We start from the raw sequence: 23,386 nt of genomic DNA, 5'->3' as shown, positions 1-23,386 counted from the left end.
GTGAGGACATGGCTGTAAGCTTTTCAGCCTTCTTCAGAAGGCGGGCGGGGGGGGGGGGGATAGACATATGTAAGGTCAGAAGAAGCGTTTAGCCCCAAACGTGACTGGGCTGTGTCTGATTACCCTTATACTATCGTTGTTATTTTAGGAATCAAAACTCTCTTTACTTTCTTGGTATCCATAGACCAAATGAAGCATCAAAGGGAATTCTTCTGCATTTGCAATAGGGAAAAGATAATCTGTCCTTTTGATTTTGCCTAATGCTATTAAATCTTCAGTTCTGCAGAAGCCTGGTTTTTCAGAAATATGATCTGAGCCAGAGTCTCAGGTACCCTGGCAGACACAATTGGTGCTGTTGTTTCCTTTACTGGCCTGTCTCCCTCTCCCTCTCTCACAGCCCCACCCCTCCCCAACACTGAGAGTTTGAGAGTGAAGGTCCCTGACACAGAGGAATTTGTGCCTAAGGCAGGGAATACCCTGGTGGCTGCTCAGCTACTTAGAGAAAGAATGAAAACAGCTTACACGTCCTGAGACTCTGGCAAATTTCATAAGGTTCCTGTCTTTGTGATTTGCTAAGTAAATTTGGTAGATAAACTTGCACTAACTAAAAAGAGACTTTTGAAGTAAATACCGACACTATTTCAGTTATATCATTCACCTTTATGATTTGGTGAATTAATAATAACAGTCATGTTATTTGTTAGCCGATTGATTTACAGTGTGCTGGACAGCGGGCTTGAGTTGCCATCCAAATCCTGACTGACGCTGAAAAATTAGGTGTATATTTATTTGTTTGGAATAATGACTGAAAAAGGAAGGGGCGGAAGGTTTTGAAGGGAATCTAAAAGTATTTTAAAGGAGTGGTTTCAAATCTTTTGAACTGGGATATTTACAGAAAAATTATAGGCCATTTATCAATAGAAAAGTTCATAATGGCAGAATGTTATTATCAATTTAATAACATGTTCAAGTGAATTTGCATTTTAAGAAGCGTGAAAACAGTCATCTACATGGGTTTGTAGAAAACAAAAGCAAGAGTGTGAGCACATTCAGTGTTAGACAGTAATTGGTGCATATGTGGGCCCACTCACGCATTTCTTGAGCACCTGTTGAGTAGGCCACCGTGTTCGGAGTTCAAGTCAGGAGGGGGCGGTGGATACAGCTTTGTGTAAGTAAGAAATAAGTCACATTCCTGTCCTCGTGGAATTTACACAATGCTGGAGTCCTCCAGGATACCTGAAGCTCATAGATAAGAACCGTATCAATGATCATCCATCAATTTTGACAGTAACTGAAACTAGATCATCTTCAAATCACACACTCTGTACGGATTTCAATAGTCAACTCTCAAAAGTGTAAAGGAACTTATATTTTATTCAGGTCAGTGTTTTTCTCTTTTGCTTAGGTTGGGGAAGAACTTGGAAATCACGTGTTCTGGGTTTAATATTAAGAAAAATTGAGATATTAAGCCTGAAATAGCTAACTATCAATTTCATGCCAGTTAAATAAAAACCAAACTTTCACTGTGGATGCCAGTAATTTAGCATATAAATCAATGAATGAGAAACTTCAAATTGAGAAGCTTCTATCTTATCAGATTATTTTGTCCTATAAATTAGAAAAATATGACTGCAATTATATTTTACCCCAGAGGAAAAGACTTATTTTACCCAAGGTATTTTCGCTTGTTGTTGTTGTTGCTGTTTTTTTTTTTAAAAACAGCTTATTGGAGCCATACTTTACATACCGTAAAATATATCCAAGTGTGTAATCCAATGATTTTTAGTAAATTTATGGAATTGTGACCAGAGGCCAATCCATCACTGCCATCCAATTTTAGAACATTCTCATTATCCCTGAAAGACTCCACCTGCCTATTTGTTATGACTGTCCTCAACCCCATTCCCAGACAACCACTGATCTATTTTCTCTCTCTTTTGATTTGACTTTCTGGACATTTCACACAAATGGGATGACAAAATATATATAGTCTTTAGCATCTAGTTTCCTTCACGTAGAACAGTGTTTTTGAGGTTCATACATGAGGTGTAGCATGTATCAGTAGTTGGTTCCTTTTTATTGCTAACTAATACTCATTCCGTGGTATAGCTAGCCCACATTTTGTTCACCAGCGGGTAGATATTTCTGCATTTACCTTTAAGTGGTAAGACAGATACTGTGGCCCAGCTTCCATGGTAGCATAATGTGAAATAATTGTAGGATCCAGCCTCTTATTTATACTTATGAAAAATGTATTCATGGTATGGAATACACCAATAGTTTCTGTGTTTGCCATAACTGTGATCTTTCTATGACGCTCCCACAAAAAGAGTAAATAGTCAACCCTGTGCAAGGAACACAAAGCATGAGTCATTTGGTATTCTAGGTTGGACTCGGAAGATGTTTCACTCTTTTTTTTTTTAATTTTTTAATGTTTATTTATTTTTTTAGAGAGAAAGACAGAGGGTGAGCAGGGGAGGGGTAGAGAGAGAGGGAGACACAGAATCCAAAGCAGCTCCAGGCTGTAAGCTGTCAGCCCATGAACCGTGAGATTATGACCTGAGGCAAAGTCGGACATTTAACCAACTTGAGCCACGCAGGCGCAGGAAGATGTTTCACTCTTGACATTAATATTTGCGAAGAGACTACATCTCCTTTGCTACCTGCTCTTCACAAATGATGCATTTAGAGTGGGCGAATTTTGATGATTGTTTTACTTAACAGTGATAACTGAAGTACTCTCAAAAATATGAGTGCTTCCTAATAACATATTTTAATGGCACACTTAACGTAAAGCATATCAGAAATTTTTAGCACTGCAAAAGCATTGACCTTTGGTTTCCCTCTCTTAGGAATCAGGAACCTTGAACAGCCGCTCAGTCAGAACCCCCACTCACCCTGCTTTGTGCGGACTACTACAGCAAATGCATTCTTAGGTTACACTTGACAATTTATGCTTAAAGATCCTCTTAGAAGGATTTCTCCGGTTGAGTAGAAACCCTTCTATTCAAAGTTGGCAGATTCTGTGAAACTCAAGAGAAGACAATATATCTCTTCATGCGTGGAAGTTACTGCTGACATTACACTTTCCTATTGGGGAAAAAAGAGCATTAATATAATTTAAAGGTTGATTTTATTGACGACTTGGAATGCAAAGGATTTTATTTTTAAAATTCTAAAATTTGAAAGCAAGATAGTTTAGATTAAATAATGTAGTTTTCCAAAGCTGAATGTGCTGAATAGAACTCGTTTTTTTTTCTTCTTCTTCTTTCTGCTTGAAATACTGGAACAACTTACTGAAATCCCTTGGGTGAGAACACTGTGGTTTTGATGATCTGTGATTGGATGAATTAATCAGTCTCCACTGGTAATGCCTTTTTTTTTTTAACTTGGTAAGGTTCAAAAACTTCTAGAAGAAGTGCATTTTTCTAGACTTCCACTGACAGTGTCATTCCAAATGTCATCTAAGAGTCATATACCATTTACAAGAACCTGTCATCGCCCTTCCCACTTTTATATGCTCTGAAATTGGTGGGGACATGCACGCATTCTTTCTTTTTAATGTTTATTTATTTTTTTGAGAGAGAAAGAGAGAGCAATCAAGCAGGGGAGGGGCAGAGAGAGAATCCCAAGCAGGCTCCACACTGTCAGCGCAGAGCCTGACGTGGGGCTCGATACTACGAACTGTGAGATCATGACCTGAGCCAAAATCAAGAGTTGGACGCTTAACCAACTGAGCCACCCAGTTGCCCTAGTAGTTCATTCTTCCCTATTGATGACTGAGATTCAACCTGTGGATGAATATTTGAATTTTTCCCAGTGTTTGGCAAATAGAAACATTTGTGCTTTATGGAACATAGAACTTCATTTAACTTGGGTTGATACCTAGAAGTGGGATTGCTGGGTTGTACAGTGTGTGCATAGCTTTATAAGAAACAGCCTAAGGGCTCTCCAACATGGCTGCCCCTTTTGCATACCTGTCAGCAACAGACAGGAGTTCCAGCTGTTCTACATCCTCATTCAAACCTGGTATTTTCTGTCTTGCCCCCTCAGCAGATAATTTTTTCAATGAAGGAAATTATGTTGAAGCGAAACTATTCCAAGATGAGTTTCAGAAGCTAAAGACATGCAGTAGATTCCTGAGCCCTCCACTCTTCAAATATTTTATAAAGCCACAACAGAAATTTTCCGAAAGGGCACCTTCCTTGTAAATTTACCCATGACTCAGATATAGATCATTAATGTGTGCTGCTTTTCATTTTCTCTTCACTGATAAGTCGTAAGTGGCTTCTGAGTTGTTAACTGAGGTCAGAGCAGAAAGAATAGTTGACTGATTGGGGGTGGGTGGTGGAGAGTGGATAGTGAGGGGACAGCTGAGCTTAGACATTGACACTTCCAAGTGATGTCCTGTAATCAAATGTCCTCAATAAGCTGCGGTCTGAACCCACCGTTTTTTACACCATGAAGCCATACTGCTTCGGTTTGTGGAATAAATCTACTGAGACAGAAACATCTGCTCATGTTTCAAAAGGACACACTGGGGAGCTCACAGCAGGAGTAAATTGACTGTTACTTAGTGACCTGACTACTATACTAACTTGGGCCTAAGAAATTAGACTTAGAAACCCATTCAGAATTCAGCAGAAAGCAAGGTAGTAAGTTAGAAAGAGCCAGCAGACTTATGGCTTGCGATCCACGACCATCATTCACTAGCTGTCTTTGCTTAATCTTGTTCAGCCTCATTTCCTCATCTGTAAAATGGGAATAATGACACCAACCTCTCAGGGTGTTTATGAGGATTATTAAAGGCAGCAAACTCTAGCTTGAATATAGTAGGCACTCAGCAGGCTCTGGTCTCTTTTCCCTAGTCTTCCCCAAGTTGGAATGGATTCATGTGATTTGTACCTTTTGTAGTTTAGCTGCTATACTGGGCACTAGGTGAAATCTTCAGCTGTTTTCAAAATTTCAAATTATGCCAATGAACTATGAAGATAGATTATTTCATTACAGAGATACCTGGATTTAAGGTCACTTCACCTGGGCTCAAGTGGAGAGGTCAGTTTATGACCCTGAAAAACTTATATCACTTTTCTGTGACTTGGTTGCATTATACCTATGTGTATGGGTGGATTTAAATATAGCCACAGATATACAGATAATAGATATAGCACAGTATATTGTAGTGATCAATTTTGACAATATAGGGAAAATGATTTTTAGTAAATGGCACAGTGTTTGTCAATTGCACTTATTTGTATATTGTATTTGTGCCAATGTTTCGATCTTTTTAAAAAATGAAATAGCTTTTATTTCATATCTAAGACCTTTCTATAGCATAGGTCATGATGTAGATACATGTTTGTATACATATGAGTGTCACAAATGAGTAAAATTAATTCTGCTTAAAAAATCTTAGATTATTACCTGAAAACAATGTTATTATTACTTGAGCTCAGTGTTAACATGCATGGCTTTTGAAATAGTCTTTGTTATGTTCAGGTAAACTGCACAGTCACCTGAGATTTAGCCAGCTGACACTGGATGTCACCATTGTGCTGTGTAATGTAGTTGCAGAACAGGTGTGCTGTTTAATATTCAGCACACGGTCAGTCTCGCCAAGGGCTTGGAGATATGTTAGCTTTTTTCCCTCACATAACCTAATTACCCTTGTTCACTTTTATTGCAACTTACCTTTTCAGTTTCTAATATCTAAGCTCCAAACAATAGTGACCAAGAATGATGAAACAATATTCAATATTGTTAGCTCAGAACCGAGAAACTGACAACTCAGAAACTGTGCTAAAACCAGTCGGGGCTCCTGGTTGCAAACCAGTCAGTTAAGCGAATTGATTCTAGACAACTTAAGTTGAAAAGGAGCTTACTGGTTTGGAAATGGAAGAATCCAGTGTGCTGGTACTTGATCAAAGATCAGTCTGTCACGAGAGTAAGATAGAGTCCTGGCATCGCCACTGGTCCCTAGATACCACCACTGGTGTTGCTGCCATCTGGACACAAAGCCCCGCTCTATGCCAGGCTCCTTCCCTTCCCAGGAGAATTATGGGGCTTTCACTGCCTCCAGCTTCAACGTGCCAAGGGCCAATCCCTGAGTGCTGTTTCCAGATGGGAGCACTCAAGTGGCTCACTTTCTCCAGCCCCAGGGAGTGAGGAAGAACAAGTAAGGGACCTTTCCTGCAAAGACTCATACAGGTGTGATTCCACATAATCTGGGGAGGAGATTCAAGTGCTGGACAGTCAAAACACGCACGTATCCACGATGGTGCCTTTCAGGTAACGCCCATAGAAGTGAGTTGAGAATACCGCTGTGCAGTCAGCTGAACTTTACTGTCCCTTCTGTGCACGGACCTGGAGTCAGTTGCATATGCCTTGTGGCACACTTTCTCCCGCACTTTGCTACACCCTGCCTTTCCTTCAACCTTGAGAGAGCCATACCAGCCAGGAGTAGCCCTGTTTGAAGTAGCTAAGGAGACACCTCCTCTAGTCAACTGGAAGTCTTAACAAGTTTCAGTCTTAAAAAAAAAAAAAAAATCCCTGCTACATTGAAAGAAAAGAAAAAGAAGTGGCAGGCTACATTGCATACCTTGTTGTTCCAAGAACATTATTCCAAGCAACTTCCAGCCTTTCTCTTGCTCCCCGCTTTGCCTGGCATCCTCTTCTCCCAGGTGGCCACACAAATTCAGTCTTTTTAGTCAAGTCTTTTGCTTGAACGCCGCCTCTTCAGATGGGCCTTCCCTCACCACTGACCCAAAACAGCACCTCCTTTTATTTTGTTACCCTTTGCGACTTTTCTCCATCACTCTTGTCACCCACCTCTCGCTACATTCCCTGTGTATTCGCTGGTTTGTTCAATGTCTGTCTCCTCTCCGTACTGAAAGTCCCGAGAAGGCAGGGTGTCTGGTGCACTTCTGTGGCCACAGCACCCGACACAGCTGTATTCTAATGAATATTCAATATATGAATGAATCGATCAAAGGTTACCTTTGTTAGCATCTCTAGAGTATAAACAGTTCCCGTATTCATTTCCTGGGACTGCTCTGACAGAGTACCACAAGCTAAGTGGCTTAAATGTAGTAATTTCTTGTCTCACTGTTGTGGAAGCTGGAAGTCCAAGGCCAAGGTGTTGGTCGGGGTGGGGTCTTCCGAGGCTGTGAGGAAGAGTCTGTTCCATGTTTTTCCTCCAGCTTCTGGTGGTTTGCTTGCAATTTTAAGGTATTCTTTGGCAGGTAGAAGCATCACCTTGTTCTCTGTCTTCAACTTTATGTGGCATTCTCCTGTGTACCTCTGTGTCCAAATTTTTATAAAAACACCAGTCATGATGGATGAAGGGCCCAGCCTACTCCAGTGTGACTTCGTTTAACTAATTACATCGGTAATAATCTTATTTCCTAATAAGGTTACATTCTCAGATACTGGGGGTCAAGACTTCAACATAGGAATGGGGAGGGAGCAAAATTCAGCTCCACAACAGGGCCTTTGATGTGTTTATTGTATAATGGATAAGCCATTCTTATGTCATTAAATAGAGAAGTAGGTTTAGTTACATTATCCTGGGCGCCCATGGATGTGTTGGTTGATCACACAGATTACAATTAACGCTTATGAATTGCTTTATACACTGTAAACTACTCATTATATGTTAGCTTAATCAGGTGATGAATTATTGATGTGTTATTGAGAAAGAACCAATACCGTGGATTTGCCAGTCTTAAAATCCCAGAAGCAGATTTTCCTTTATAGCCCGCTCAGTCTGCAGACTGTTTGAAATATTACCTGGTTCTTCTTCTCTACTACTCAGATTGCTTACCAGCAGTCATTGTGGATAATGGATACATATTTTATTTACTCATTGGACAAACACATACAAATCATTTATTATGTGCTAGGTGCTGTTTTAAGTGCTTGGAAAATGTTAATTCACAAACAACCTCATATTGTCTATTATTTCTATCATTATTCATTATTAATTTTATCTGAATTTTACTGCTAAGGAACCCGAGGCACAAAGAAGTTAAGAAACTTGCCCAAGGTCACACAGCTGCTGAGTGCCGAGTTGTAGAATGTTCTTTCTTCACAGAAAGCCTCGTAGAACAATTCAGTGTGTGACAGAACAAAGCAGAACTGCTTTGGTTCACGTGGAGGTGGCAAAGCCCTGTCTACTTAGCACCACTCCTTCCTCCTGGGAGCCCTGCTCAAAAAGCCCTGATCTAGAAACTAACACCTTTTGGCACGATGCCAATTGGAAGCTCTCTTCAATCACTCTAGCATAAAACAAAATTCTTTTCTCGCTTTAATTAACTGATTGTGTTTTGTTTTGAAAATTTTATCTGCCTAATCTACTCCTGGCAGAAATCAAATGCTAAGATGGATTTTCCCCAGGATGGTAATGCCATATGGCAATTTGGACTTTGCTGGATTAAGCTCCCCTTGGACTTCTTTATACAAATCAAGGGCGCAAAAATTTCCTGAATCAAAGAGAGAACATTTGAATAGAGTTGGATATAAACTTTGCAACCAGATAAGCATGAACTGCCCCTCTGTTATAGGCTGCACGTCTTCTGTGGTTATTAATAATATAAAATAATAGGAGTGACCATATTAACCATTACTGTCCATTAGTGCCTTGTGCAACCAACAAACTGAAAAAAAAAAAAAAACCCTCAGGGACACCTGGATGGCTCAGTCATTAAGGCACCGACTTCAGGTCATGATCTTGCAGTTCAGGAGTTCCAGACCCGCGTCAGGCTCTGTACTGACAGCTCAGAGCCTGGAGCCTGCTTCAGGTTCTGTGGCTCCCTCTCTCTCTGCCCCTCCCCTGCTCACACTCTGTCTCTCTCTCTCTCTCTGTCAAAAATAAATAAAACATTTTAAAAAAATGCTCAGAGGGGTGCCTGGGTGGCTCATTTGGTTAAGCAACTGACTCTTGATCTCTGCTCAGGTGATGATCTCATAGTTTGTGAGTTCGAGCCCCGTGTCAGGCTCTGTGCTGCTTGGAATTCTCTCTCCCTCTCTTTCTGCCCCTACTCCACTCGTGCTCTCACTCTCTCAAAATAAATAAATAAACTTTTAAAAAATTACAAAGGTAGGTGTTTTACCTCTAGATACAGGTAAGTCGAGGCTAAAATTTTATGTAACTTGTTTAAGATAGCCCAACCAGTGAGTGGAGGAGATACGATAATTTGAGAAATATCAATGATTAAGGAGCATAATTCCTTGATATTAAGAATAAAAGGCATGAGGGGCGCCTGGGTGGCTCAGTCGGTTGAGCATCCGACTTCAGCTCAGGTCACGATCTCGCGATCCGTGAGTTCGAGCCCCGCGTTGGGCTCTGGGCTGATGGCTCAGAGCCTGGAGCCTGCTTCCGATTCTGTGTCTCCCTCTCTCTCTGCCCCTCCCCCGTTCATGCTCTGTCTCTCTCTGTCTCAAAAATAAATAAAATGTTAAAAAAAATTTAAAAAAAAAAAAAAAAAAGGCATGAAAGAGAGTGTATTTAGGATATATAACATGAGGCCCAATGTGATTTTCAAATTATGAAAGACTGTGAGAATCCATCAGAACCCTTTCTGAAGAGTGGTTAATTCCTGTTCTGAAATGCCCCTTATCATTTGTTAATGTACACAGTGTGTAATGCACTAAAAAGAAAAAAAGAATGCAAATCAATCAACTGGGACCATAGATCAAGGGGGACTGAACTGGAGAACAAAACAGAACTCAGGCCCAACTGATTATTCTGCTTGCCTATATTTTCCCACAGGTTGTGCTACACTCTAACCCAGGGGGCAGCAAACTTTTGCTGTAAAGGACCAGATCGTAAATATTTGAGACGTTGCTTGCCACATATTTTCCCTGTCAGAACCACTCGACTCCACTGTGAAAGCAAAAGCACAGACACTATATAAATGAATGGCTGTGTTTATCGTAAACCTTCATTGTGGACACGAAATCCGCACTTGATATAGTTTTCATGCGTCACAAAATGTTGTTCTTGTTTTGATTTTTGGTGTGTGTGTGTGTGTGTGTGTGTGTGTGTGTGTGTGTTGGACCATTAAAAGCTATAAGAACCATTGTTAGTTCCTAGGCTTTGCAAGTAGGTGGGAAGCCAGACTGGGCTCACATGGTTTGCTGACCGTGCCTTTCTAGTTTATAGACACACTATTTATTGTCTCTGTAGATGTTGCTTTTATTTCAAGTTTCATTTAAATGCTGTTTGGGGACCAAGAACTTCATCCCAGAAGAGATGTCAGAGGACTAAGTACCAGAGGCACCTCCACTCACAGACTGCAAACAAGACTTGCTGAATTGCAGCTGCCAAATCAACTTCAGGCAAAACAAATAGAAGCCATTGTGGCTAAGAGGATTTATGATAAAATGGAAAATTCTTGGCATACTCTGTCAATTTCATTGAAGATTAAAGGATAAACACAGGACTTTGAGTTATCCCAGAAGCTATCTGGTTTTAAAATGATGCTAGCAAAAAATATGAAAATTCTTTGTGTGCTTTAACAGCACAGGTCATTGATAAATTTTCAATATTTTTGGTGTTTTTTTTTTTTTCTCACTAGGGAAGCCAGGCTTAATGTGATGGAAACACCCTTGAACTTGGTGTCCAGAAGACAAAGGCTTGAGTTACAGCTCTGTTAGTTTTACTGTGACCTTGGGTAAGTTACCACCTACGGGAGTCTTGGCTTTCTTATCAGCAAGGTGATATGATAATCCTACCTCACAGGGCATTTCGTTTTACTTATTTTATTTTATTTTTTGTTCTTTACTATTTATTATGAAAATTTCAAACAGAAATAGACAGAGGAGTGTGCCCTTGCCTGCTTCAACAACTCCCTGCATTTTGCCAAACTTCTTTCATCTTTACCCCACCAGATTTTTTTCTCTACTAGAGCATTTTACAGCAATTGCAAATGTAATATTATTTTACCTGCAAATATTTCAGTCTCTATGACTAACAGAAAAGATCTTTCAAAAGACCTATCATAATTCTAATATCATACCTAGAAAAACTAGTGATTCTTTAACATCATCTATTATCCAGTCAGTGTTAAAATCCCCCCAGTCGTCTCAAAAATGACTTTATGTAACTGGTTTATTTGAATCAAGAGCCAAAGAAGATCCAGATATTGCATTTGGTCACACGTTTCTTAAGAGCCTTAATTTATGGCAATTTTCCTTCTCTTCTCCCCCATCTTCCTTTATATAATTAATTTGTGGAAGGAACTAGTTATTTTCCTGTAAAATTTCACATAATTGGGATTTGGCCGATCGCAACCTTCACCTTTGTAGAGTCATTGAACATTTCCCTCTTATTCAGATACTCACTGTCCTTAGATATAGAGGCTTGATCAGATTCAAGTTCACTTTTTTTTTTTAAGCATACTTTGTGGGTGATGCTTTCTACTTATGATTGTACCACATCTAGAGGACAAAGTACCTGGTTGTCTCTTTCTACTTATGTTAAGATTGATTAGGGGCGCCTGGGTGGCGCAGTCGGTTAAGCGTCCGACTTCAGCTCAGGTCACGATCTCACAGATCTCGTGGTCCGTGAGTTCGAGCCCCGCGTCAGGCTCTGGGCTGATGGCTCAGAGCCTGGAGCCTGCTTCCGATTCTGTGTCTCCTTCTCTCTCTGCCCCTCCCCCCTTCATGCTCTGTCTCTCTCTGTCTCAAAAATAAATAAAAACGTTAAAAAAAAATTTTTTTTTAAAAATAAAAAAAAAAAAAAAAAAAAAAAAAAGATTGATTAGTGTGGTACCCCAGGTTAATGCATTCTTCATCAACCTCTCACCTAATGATTTTAGGACTGGTTGATATTTATTGTTTAGATCCATTACCTCCTAAGAGATTGCAAAATGTAGTCTTCTAATTCCATCAGTCCATTTGGATTTATTAGTAGAAATTCTTTTTTTTTAAGTTTTTATTTATTTATTTTGAGAGAGAGGGAGAGAGAGAGAATCCCAAGCAGGCCCCACACCAGTAGCTCAGAGCCCAACACAGGGCTCGAACCCATGAACCGTGAGATCATGACCTGAGCCAAAACCAAGAGTCAGACGCTTAACTGACTGAGCCACACAGGGGCCCTTCAAAATTTTTTATATGTTTCAATCTTTGTTTTATTCATTCCTCTGTCAGCTTGATTTTTGTGTCTTATGTGAGTAGTATTTGATCACTTTCTGCCTTCTGGTATAGCAAGACATCTCGAAATCACTTTGTACGTTTCTTGTCCAAAGTTTAATCGTTCAAGAGGCTGTGGTTTCTTTTTGTAGAAAATGGTACTGGGAACACAGTCTGGGCACTGGGAGTATTAATTGCTTGTATTTCTAAATTTTGGAGTGTCCAAACCTGGAATATACATTTTTAAAGGAAGATAAATCATTATTTTATACACATAATTTCAGTTTGGATTATAAGGTTTTTACAGAACATTTTTTGTTATAATTGTAGGGTTTTTTTCTCTTATGCTCAAAATCTTAGTTCCTAATGATGTTAAGACAATGACTTTGTGGCTTTATTCTACATTATGCATCTATGTGCATATACTTGTTTCAAAATTGCAACTCCAATATTTCCACTAACAATATTATTAGTGAGTGTAGTTTAAGATTGTTTTGCAATTTTCTTTTTTTTGAGATTGAGAAAGCAGGGGAGGGGCAGAGAGAGAGAGAGAGAGAGAGAGAGAATCCCAAGCAGGCTCCACACTGCCAGAACAGAGCCCAATGCAGGGCTTGAACTCATGAACCATGAGATCATGACCTGAGCTGAAACCAAGAGTCAGATGCTTAACTGACTGAGCCACCCAGGCACCCCAATTGTTTTGCAATTCTTTCTATTCTTAGGGCATAGCTCACCTGGGATAAATAGTCCCTGGGTTTGTTTTAAAGTCACTTCAAATAATTCATGTGGATATGTCACCAACCTGATATACGGATATATTCATTTGTTTTATTTCTTATCTTGAAAGATTTCATCTTCTTTTTAATTTAGTTTTATTTTATAATTAGGTAGAATAATTACATTGTTCAATGTCAAAACTTAAATCACAGGTTTTCCCTTTCTATCCACCTCTCCCTTCTTTTAGAAATTATGATGCTATGTATCCTTTATATTTCCTTTTCTGAACCATGCTTTTTTATTGAATAATGCATCCTGGGGAAGACTCCATTGCAGTAGCTAGTTTATTCAACTGGTCCTCTTGTCGTGGGTATTTGGGCTTTTCCCAATAATTTTCTGTTATAAATAGTTCTCCCATAGATGACCTTTATAGCTATTGAGAGATAAATAAAGTATAATGTATATTGTATATAAGTGATATATACATAAATATATTTGTATCTAAGTGACATATGTATGTAGGTATATACACATATATCACTTATATACATATGTGTATATAGATGTATATATCATTAATATAGATATATGTGTATATATGTAAATATCACTTACATATATTTATACAGGTACATATCACTTATATATGTGATATATACATATGATTTTGTTATAATATATGATTTTAGTTCTACAGTAATTTATTAAGCACTTAACAATGTGCTAGAATATAAAGATGAATAAGTTGTGGTCCCTACTCATGAGGTCGTACAGTCCAATATGATGTAGAATTAAAAAAAAAAAAAACACTTTACATTTTTCCTTCTCAGATAATTTGATTTTTACACTTCTAATCAGTGAATGCTTCAGCTGGTATTTTTTTATATTAATTCCTAGATTTATGGATATATACAGATATCAATAATTTATAATATTTTGTACTATATTTCATGACAGTGCTAATATAGAACTTCTTTTAGTTTATGAACCGTATTATATCATATCACCAAAGAAGTTAGTTTTGTCTAACTGATTTATGTTTTCCTAGAGCCAGAATTCACAATGACAACAGTAACCGTAACCACAGAGGTCCCCCCAAGGGGTAAAATAGAAGATAATTCTGCCTTCTATGAGTCCACATCAGCTCAGATTATTGAAGAGACTGAATATGTGAAAAAGGTATGCAGGTGCTGGAAATCATATCAGCATATGATTTTTTTAAATGAAACCTAATTTGGATTGGTGGGCTTTGTTTCTCCCTCCATAGAACAGGTGAGGACACATTTGGCAAAGGACAATCTTGATAGTTGAAATTTCAACACGTTTGGTAAACTTCTCTTGAGGATATGAACCTCTGCTCCCACATGTGGAGTAAAATTGAATAATGGGCCAAAAGGGTTCAGAATACCTGTCAGCACTTAATTTGCCCCACACTATTCACCTCTGCACTTCCTACTGTTTTATATCATTTCTCAGATGTTTCATGAGTGCTGATACTATGTTCCCAAGTAGATGTTTATGTGTCTTGCTGAGCCTCTGTCTCTCCTGACCTGGTTCCTTTTCACAGCTCAGGGTTGTTGTCCCCAATGACTACATGTTGGCATGTTACTTCATTAAAAATGTGAAATCTTATGAGAATCCAATGATAATGACTGACAAAACTATATATTTTTTATGAACTGTTTCTTAGAACAGATGGAAAAATTTGGAAATAGTTTGTAACTTATTCAGATCAATTAATTCATCTTTGAGTGTCTTGCAATTCCATAGGTCAATAAGACATGGAACTTATATTTCATGCATAAATTTGTATGATCTTCTCTTAGTAATTATTCTGTAGTAATTACTAAATAGTAATTATTCTCCAGTAATTACTAGCTAGTAATTACTACAAAATAATTACTAAGCTGTAATTATTTTGTAGTGATTACTAAATAGTAATTGTTTTATAGTAATTACTAAACAGTAAATTAGTACTAAATTACTACATAGGAAAAACAGAACTAAATAGTATTAAATACTAATTACTATATAGTAATTATTTTATAGTATAATATTCAATTAGGCTATATTTTAGGTTTGACTGAGAAAGAATTACAAAGACCAAATGCTCATTTTCTGCAATCTAAACAATATTAGCCTAAATGCAAGTCAGGTTGGCGGTAGTTATTTTTGTCTTACTTTCTAGATAAATCAGGTATACTGTAGCTGGTATAAGGAAAAAAGTGTTTGGCATTAAATGCCTTTGAAAAAAAAAATAGAATATTTTTTTTTCTCCTAGATCCGAACTACTTTGGAAAAGATCCGAAATCAAATTTTTAAAGACGAAGTAGGACATAACAGTACAAATCACAAACTAGAAACAAAGGTAATGAATTTACTCACATGTACCACTTTATTCCTTCAGTAAATAAACATAAAACAGTATAAACTTAATTTAAATAACTTTTTAAGATAATTATTAAATTATTCTTTGAAGCTTTGAATGTTGAGCGTTAAATATTTTGTCGGTATCTGAAGATGTTAATAGGCATTTGTATGAAATATTTAACCACAGATGTTATTAGTAGCCTCAGATTGCAATGATTGGACCTTTCTTGAATATTCTAAATGGGGCTTACTTGTCTAAAGTATATGAGGAGATGTCAGCCCAGTCAGGATATATGGCAGCAACATTTCCAAAAAAAACTGATAGAGGTACAAGCTTTTAGGTTCACCTCAGTCACACCAGTGGACACAGAGTTGAAGCTATTAGGCCATTTGGTCGAGTGATTAGACAATTGGTAAGCTTAAATGCACCCTCTCTCTTGTGGCTGGCTTTATATGCCTAACATTAAGCAATCTATACTTAGCCTTGTTTGGATTATGCCAGGTTAGAGCTCATCTGAGCCAAGTGCACCTTGTCAATGTCAATGTTGCTCACTATGTAGTATGGCCACAGAGAAAGCAGAACATAGGATATGAGGCATAAACATAGTTCCCTTCATCATTCTCCACCTCCCAAACTAACACAACCAGCCCCAAATGTTTTCTTAAAGTAAGTGCTCAGAGCTGGAAAAAAAGGTTAATGTTTGTGAATGATGGGACAGATAAAAAATCCCATTTTGGTTATATTGAGTTGTTTATTAGACCTCTAAGTGGAGGTTTCTATTGGGTGCTGAGTATCTGATTCTGGGTTTCAAGGTAGAGGTCTGGGCTAGAAGGTCTAGGCCATAGGGCAGAGACTTTGGGAATAAGGATGGCATTTAAAGTTCTGACGTTGGAGGAGATCACCAAGTATGTGAGTGTAGATAGGAATAACAGAAAATTTGACCACTGAGTTCCAAGATACCCAACACTCAAGAAGGAGAAGAAGGAGAAGCATCACATCAGGCTGGGAAAAGAAGCTAATGAATTAGAAGAAAAAACAGGAAAGGGTGGAGGCACTGAAGACAAGTGAAAAAAAGGTTTCAGAAAGTGGGGAGGGGCCACTATGTCAAATGGTGCCTATGAGCTAAGTAAATGTAGGCCTGAACCTTGACCATTGGATATAACAATCGGGAGGTTGTTGGTGACCTTGATAGGAGTAGTTTCTTAGGAATGGACATGAATTGTGTTGCCAATGTGTCTGCCCTGGTCATCTCAAATCTCAGATGGTCAGCAGACAAGTACCAGCATCTAAGTAGCTGCTGCCCCGCCGCCCCCCCACCCCCTGCCCTTTGCAATATCTGAACAGTGTCCCTGTAGGAATCTAGCCATAATGATCTAGGGCTGTGTTGCTCTTAAGGTGAGGGCTGTAGTCCCAGCAGCAGCAGCAGTATCAGGAAGCTCCTTAGAAATTTTTTTAAATGTTTATTTAGTTTTGAGAGAGAGAAAAAGGGGGGGAAGAGGCAGAAAGAGAGGGAGACACAGAATCTGAAGCAGGCTCCAGACTCTGAGCTATCAGCACAGAGCCTGACATGGGCTCGAACTCACGAACCATGAGATCATGACCTGAGCTTGGAACCTTAAGGGATTGAACCACTCAGGTGCCCCTGGTGAGCTCCTTAGAAAGGCAGCATCTGGAGCTCCACCCCAGATCTCTTGAATTCGAATCTGCATTTTAACCAGATCTCTCACCAGGTGATTCATATGCACATTAAAGTTTGAGATGCACTGATCCATGACCTTTGTCGGTATCTACTGCTGCCCACAATCTACCTTCTACTAGAGTCTTCCCAGCAAGTATTCTTTAACAAAGTAAAAACCAAAATAACTCCTACTCTATATAGAGAGAGTAAGAGTATAGAGTAGGGTCTGGAATAGAAAAAAAAACCATGACAGAATTATGGTGACCATATTTCTGTTTTGTATCTTTGCGTGTTTTAAAACACTATATTCTTTTTGTTGTTGTTGATTTATTTATTTAGAGAGAGACAGAGATAGCATGAGTGGTGGGGTCGGGGGAACAGAAAGAGAGGGAGACTGAGAATCCCAAGCAGGCTCCTCACTGTCAGCAGAGAGCCTGACGTGGGGCTTGAACTCATGAAACCATGGGATCATGACCCATGAGTCTGACCCATGGGATCAGAACCCAAGAGTCACCCGACTGAGTCACTCAACCGACTGAGCCACCCAGGTACCCCCCCCCTTCTTTTTTGTTTTTTTATTTCTGTTAATGTAGCCCATATTTTGTATTGGAAAGAATATTGGCTTTGTTAAACAAGCTTGGATTCTCATTCTGGTTCTGGTATTTATTTTAGGTATAACCTTGGACTTCTTAGTGAAACTCTCATCTGGACATAGTGGACGTAGTGCCTTCTAGCGTTTTAAGCATTCAGACAAAGGGGTATTTACAAAACATCTAAAAGATTACCTGGCACATGATAGATGCTTACTAAAAATAGAAGTTATTATTTTTTAATTATATAATTGTAGGCTATGGAGAATTGTATAATTCCTTGGTGCATCTTGAAATAATTTGGAAGAGCAGAAAGCATAGGATAGATACGCAAGAAGCTGTATCATGGGCTCTCCCACTTACTTACTATGTAAACTTGGGCTCAGTACCTCATTTTTCATATCTGCAACATTGATGTAATTGAGTTAGATGGTTTCATATTCCCTTTCCAGTTCCACATGTCTTGATTCCAGATGAGATTTATTTTATGTTCTAAGTGTATTTTCAGTAGGCTAGAGTTTACTTGGAGTCACACAGGCAGTAACATTCAGTCCCGACATCTCTGGAAATGTACTATGTGGTGATTGCAGTAGGCATCATTGAACATTGAATATTATGTATTGTAACTCTTAAGTCTGATTGTGTTAGTTTGTAATACAATATAAGCAAAATGCATTTATGTCTACGACTTAGATTAAAAAAGAAAAAAAAGACAACTGGCCTTGTAGATACCATTTAGCTCTTAAAAAATGACTTAATGGTATATTTAAAACAGTAGGAATGGGGTGCCTGGGTGGCTCAGTCAGTTGTCTGGCTCTTGATCTCACGATTTGTGAGTTCAAGCCCCGCATCGGGCTCTGCACTGACAGTGCAGGCTTGGGATTCTGCCCCTCCTTGCCTCTATCTGTCTGTCTGTCCGTCTCTCTCAAAATAAATAAATAAACTTTCAAAAAAGAATTTAAAACTGTAGGAAATATAAAAGGTACAAAAGATGTACATCTACCTCCTTTTAATCTAAGAATCTAATCAAATTTGAGCAAATATAGAGGCCAGCCACTTCAATTAGAATTCTTCATTGGTATTCGAAAGTCAAAGGATTTATTTTGTGCCAACCTGGATCTTTTTTTGGCGTATGGAATAGTGAGCGACAATTGTTGCTGTCAAAGTTTGTAGAGGAAAGAAATAGTAAGGTTTCTGATTTTCATGTTTATTCATTTCAGCACTGCCCAAACATTCACAGCGGCTCTGGTTCTGAAATGGATCCCTCGTATTGCAGTTTGCATCTGCTCGTGGAAAGGATGAAAGGAAAAGACCTGAAGCTCTTAGAAATGAACAAAGAGAATGAAGTCTTGAAAATCAAGGTATGGTTGCTGGGAGAAATTTCTAAATTTTTGTAGTGTTAGGCCTTTGAGACAGTAGGTTTCATGGATGTGTGAGAGCGGACAGACATCCTTATGTATCCGTAGACCCAGAAGTATGCTCAGCTAATGTAGAGAAACACTTTTCCATTTCATAAATCCCACGGGTTTATTTTGGAGACTGTTTTTACTATTGAAAATCAGATCTCACAAAAATCCAACGGGTATAAATTCCAGCCGTGCAAGATGAGTCCGTTCTAGAGACCTGCTGTACAATACTGTACTTGTAGTTAATATGGTGTCGTTACCCTCAAATAGGTCTCATGTGAAGTGTTCGTACTAAATAAATTTTTAAAGGCTTTCATGTTTAATAAATATTAATTAGAGCACTCAGAGTCAAAGGTCTCTCTATTTTACTTGATTAATCCATTGTTGAATGCTTTATTTATTTATTTATTTGCTTGTTTGTTTGTTTTGGTTTATTATGTATGCAGTCCTTGCAATGACGGTAAATCTTTGTGGCCATCCCTGTTTATTTCTTTAAGTTAAATCCTTGAGAGATGCATGACACTTCAGCTTTATTGCCCTTCATACTTCCTTCTTGTCCCACCGCTATTTTAGGAAAATGCATATTTTAGTACTGTTGTGGGCATCGATGATAAAACGCCTGTAAATAAGTGTATAAGCTGATAAGGCACCGTGGAACTCTTGGAAGGGTGCAGTCTCTAAATGCTGGACATGGGCTGTGGAGCTTTGCTTTGGCCTGGCCAGTGCAAATCCTTCTGCATGACAGTTTCCCTAAATAGGCTGCTTCTCATTTTACATTTTCCTCTTACCAGATAATAGTGTCTTTACTCCTATCCATTGTCTAGGAGGGTGCAAATGGTACAGTTACAACCTTTTTTTAAAAGTTTATTTATTTATTTATTTAGAGAGAGAGAGAGCATGTGTGAGCATGGGAGGGGCAGAGAGAGAGGAGAGAGAGAATCCAAGCAGGCTTCATGCTCAGTGTGGAGCCCAACTCAGGGCTCCATCTCATGACTCCAAGATCATGACCTGAACCGAAACCAAAAGTCGGATGCTTAACCGACTGAGTCACCCAGGCGCCCCCAGCCTTTCTGCTTTTAATTGCCTGCCAAACTGTTCTGCCTTTAACCCTTTTTATTGTAAATGTCAAAACATAACACAGTGACCTCTTTCCCTAGCTGGAAGCTTCCAGAGAAGCAGGAGCGGCGGCTCTGAGAAACGTGGCACAGAGGTTATTTGAAATCTACCAAACACAGTCGGAAGAAGTTAGAAAGAAACACGAGGATGATAAACACTTCCTCAAGGTACTGAGTTAGCAGCTGGTTCACTGGAGAATTAACACCCCAGTGTGTGTGTGTGTGTGTGTGGGGGGGGGGGTTCATGCCTCTCTTTTTGGGGGGTTAGACATGAAGTAAGCAATGGCCTCGTGACTTTGGCAAGCCTTGGGCAGGATGCCCATCTTCTGTGCTGGTCTCCCTGCACCCCTGCTTAGCCTGGTACCTGCATTTGTTGAGCTGTTATGTTGCCACCCTTGCCCAGAGCCTTCTGGAACACACCCTGCCTGGAAATCAGGGCTGTGCCAGGTGACACTGGCCAGTGACTCCTCTCGTGGTTCTGCTTTTGACTAACTAGATGACCTAGAAAGAGTCATTCTCCCTCTCTGCAGTTGGGTTTCCTTGTCTCCACAATGAACGAGTTGGGCTAGATCAATGGTTTCAAAATGGTTTTGACCCTAGAATACATTCTTCAAATTAAAAAAACAAACAAAAAATGTATGTATGTGTACGTTTATATTTTAAAATACATATTTTGTATTTTATTTTTTTTAAGAATTTTAATGTTTATTTTGACAGAGAGAGAGAGCACATGTGAGTGGGGAGGGACAGAGAGAGGATCTCAAGCAGGTTCCACACTGTCAGCATAGATCCCGATGTGGGGCTTGAACTAACAAAACATGAGATCATGACCTCAACTGAAGTTGGACACTTAACCAACTGAGCCACCCAGGCACCCCTACATATTTCATATTTTAATATAGAGCTTATATAAATTAAAATATTTTAAAAGCATACATATGTATATGTGTATATATGTGTGTATGTATATCATAGACCCCCCCCCCACACACACACATGCATACTTTTATATTTGTTTGTTTTTAAATCTGAAGTATATATTCTAGGACCAATGAACCTTTATCTGAAGAATGTATTCTAGGACTGGAAAAGGAACAAACAGTGACTCTGTGTGTGTGTGTGTGTGTGTGTGTGTGTGTGTGTGCGCGCGCGCATGTCTGTAGGAGTCAGCTGAGACACTGGCAAGTGAGCCAGATGAAGCCTTCACATCTATGATCTCTAACATAACCCCTGCTGTCAGCCTGGGGAATAACCCCCAACACAGTGGGGAATCACTGTTCTGCTTTTATGGCACTTTCTGATTAAAAATAAAACATTTTTTACTTGAACATACATGATTTTTTTAAGTTTACTTATTTATTTTGAGAGAGAGCATGAGCAGGAGACAGGCAGAGAGGGGGGAGAGAGACAGAATTCCAAGCAGGCTCTGCATTGCCCGACACAGAGCCCGACACAGGGCTCGAATCCACGAACTATGAGATCATGACCTGAGCCAAAAAACCAAGAGTCGGACGCTCAACTGACTGAGCCACCCAGATGCCCCTGTAAGATTTATTTTTGTTGTAGATAAGTTTCATTGAGGAAAAGTCAAAAATTTCACTTTTCTTACATTAGTATCTCTCTTTCTTATACCAGTTCTGGTAGCATGCTTTATGGTAACAAATGTAAACATTCTAGTATATTATTAAGTCTACATTGGTTTAGTGTTGTTGTAGCCCATCAGGTTTATTTGGAAGGAAAACACTAAATTCAAAACACTAATTTGAATCACGTGTGCATTATTAAATTTTGGGGGCTACTCAAAATTATACAGGGAGATAATATCTGTATAAATTTAATAAAAACAATCATTTGACAGTTGTTTTTCTGACCAAAGGTTAACAAACTTGAAAAGGAACAACAACTGAAACAACATGTTGAAAATCTGAATCAAGTTGCTGAAAAGCTTGAAGAAAAACATAATCAAATCACAGAGTTGGAGAACCTTGTACAGAGGATGGAAAAGGTAAGCCCATGGAGAATTAAAGGGATTCTTCCTGACAGGGCTGGGGAGAGAATGTAAGAAAATAACACTAAAATAAGTAAGACATTAGGTGAAAGTACGCTTTGCCACTACTGAGACTTTAGAAAGTACCCAATAATGTTGGTTTTTCCCCTTACACACTTACTATGATCTGTACTGTCACGGATTGACCTCTACAGATACTGCCCATATCACTGTTACTTTCTCTCTTGAGTGTATGTATGGCTTAGACAGGGGAAGCAGGCGAGGCTGGGAATGGAAGCAATGGAAATGACCGCAAAGTCTGCCTATTCCTAGTAATAATACAGAGGATCGCTATAGGCTAATTCTATGTATTAGACTCAGTGAAGTATCCATTTTTTGGCCATCTGAGTTCACTTTAGGATTGTAAAATTCTGTGGCTGTATTAGGACAGATAGAATTCACATTAAGAAAAGACATTCTGGGGCTCCTGACTGGCTCAGCCGGTTAAGCATCTGACTTCCACTGAGGTTGTGATCTCGCGGGTTCGGTTCGTGAGTTCTAGCTCCACATCTGGCTCTCTGCTGTTAAGGCAGAGCCCACTTCAGATCCTCTGTCTCCCTCTCTGCTGTCTCTCTCCCATGCTCCCTCTCTCTCAAGAGAAAAGAAAAGAAAAGAAAAGAAAAGAAAAGAAAAGAAAAGAAAAGAAAAGAAAAGACATTGTGTAGAAATTGGAACTTCCGTAAGAGACAACTTAGGGAAGAGTAGTGACAGAACAAAAATTATTAAAAATTTTATGCAGTATGCCTGTGAGTAGCTGGCACTCTAAATATATACAAAAGGTGAGCACATAAACTTAAGTATGCATTCCTTAGAATTTAGAATACAAACCAAGGAATACTGGGTTTTTAGTAGCAAAACAAACCAATAGAAAATTGTGCTTCCTGAAACTGAATTTGGGGTAGATAAGAATATAGGTTTTGGGGGCGCCTGGATGGCTCAGTTGGTAGGGCGTGCAACTCTTGATCTTGAGGTTGTAAGTTCGAGCCCCACACTGGGTGTAGAGATTACTTAAAAATAAAATCTCAAAAAAAAAAAAAAAAGAATATAGACTTTGACTTCTGGTAAATATTGCCCAATAAAGTTTTATATTTATTATAATGATTCCCTGGTTTGCCTCTTCTCTTCTCAGCCTTGTTCTGTTTTATGTCTGCTTGAGTTGATGTCACTTTTGAAATGTCACTTCAAAAGAATCACATTTCAATATTCAGGTGTCTGGCCAAAGGAAATTTGATTAATTTTTCTACGTATTTCCCAAGAATTTAATTTATAACACTGAGTTTGGTTGAACTTGTGAGTTCCTGTGAGGCAATCACAAAAAATTGAATAAATC

The 23,386-nt window shown here is 38.9% G+C and overlaps 1 protein-coding gene across 1 annotated transcript in view; it reads left to right on the top strand.

The window, feature by feature from the left end:
• The first annotated feature begins 10,583 nt into the window (after positions 1–10,583).
• Positions 10,584–23,386, top strand: part of CCDC68 (coiled-coil domain containing 68) — a 38,571-nt gene continuing 25,768 nt past the window's right edge. The window contains exons 1-6 of the mRNA XM_042910404.1: positions 10,584–10,673; positions 13,898–14,028; positions 15,131–15,217; positions 18,709–18,849; positions 20,052–20,177; positions 21,886–22,014. Coding sequence (XP_042766338.1) covers positions 13,912–14,028; positions 15,131–15,217; positions 18,709–18,849; positions 20,052–20,177; positions 21,886–22,014 — 600 coding nt within the window. The 5' untranslated portion in view covers positions 10,584–10,673; positions 13,898–13,911. The remainder of the gene's footprint in view (positions 10,674–13,897; positions 14,029–15,130; positions 15,218–18,708; positions 18,850–20,051; positions 20,178–21,885; positions 22,015–23,386) is intronic.

This window comes from Panthera leo, chromosome D3, assembly GCF_018350215.1.
Source record: "Panthera leo isolate Ple1 chromosome D3, P.leo_Ple1_pat1.1, whole genome shotgun sequence".
NCBI lineage: Eukaryota > Metazoa > Chordata > Mammalia > Carnivora > Felidae > Panthera > Panthera leo.
The sequence above is the reverse complement of the archived record's forward strand: the minus strand, read 5'-3'. Positions and strand labels throughout refer to the sequence as shown.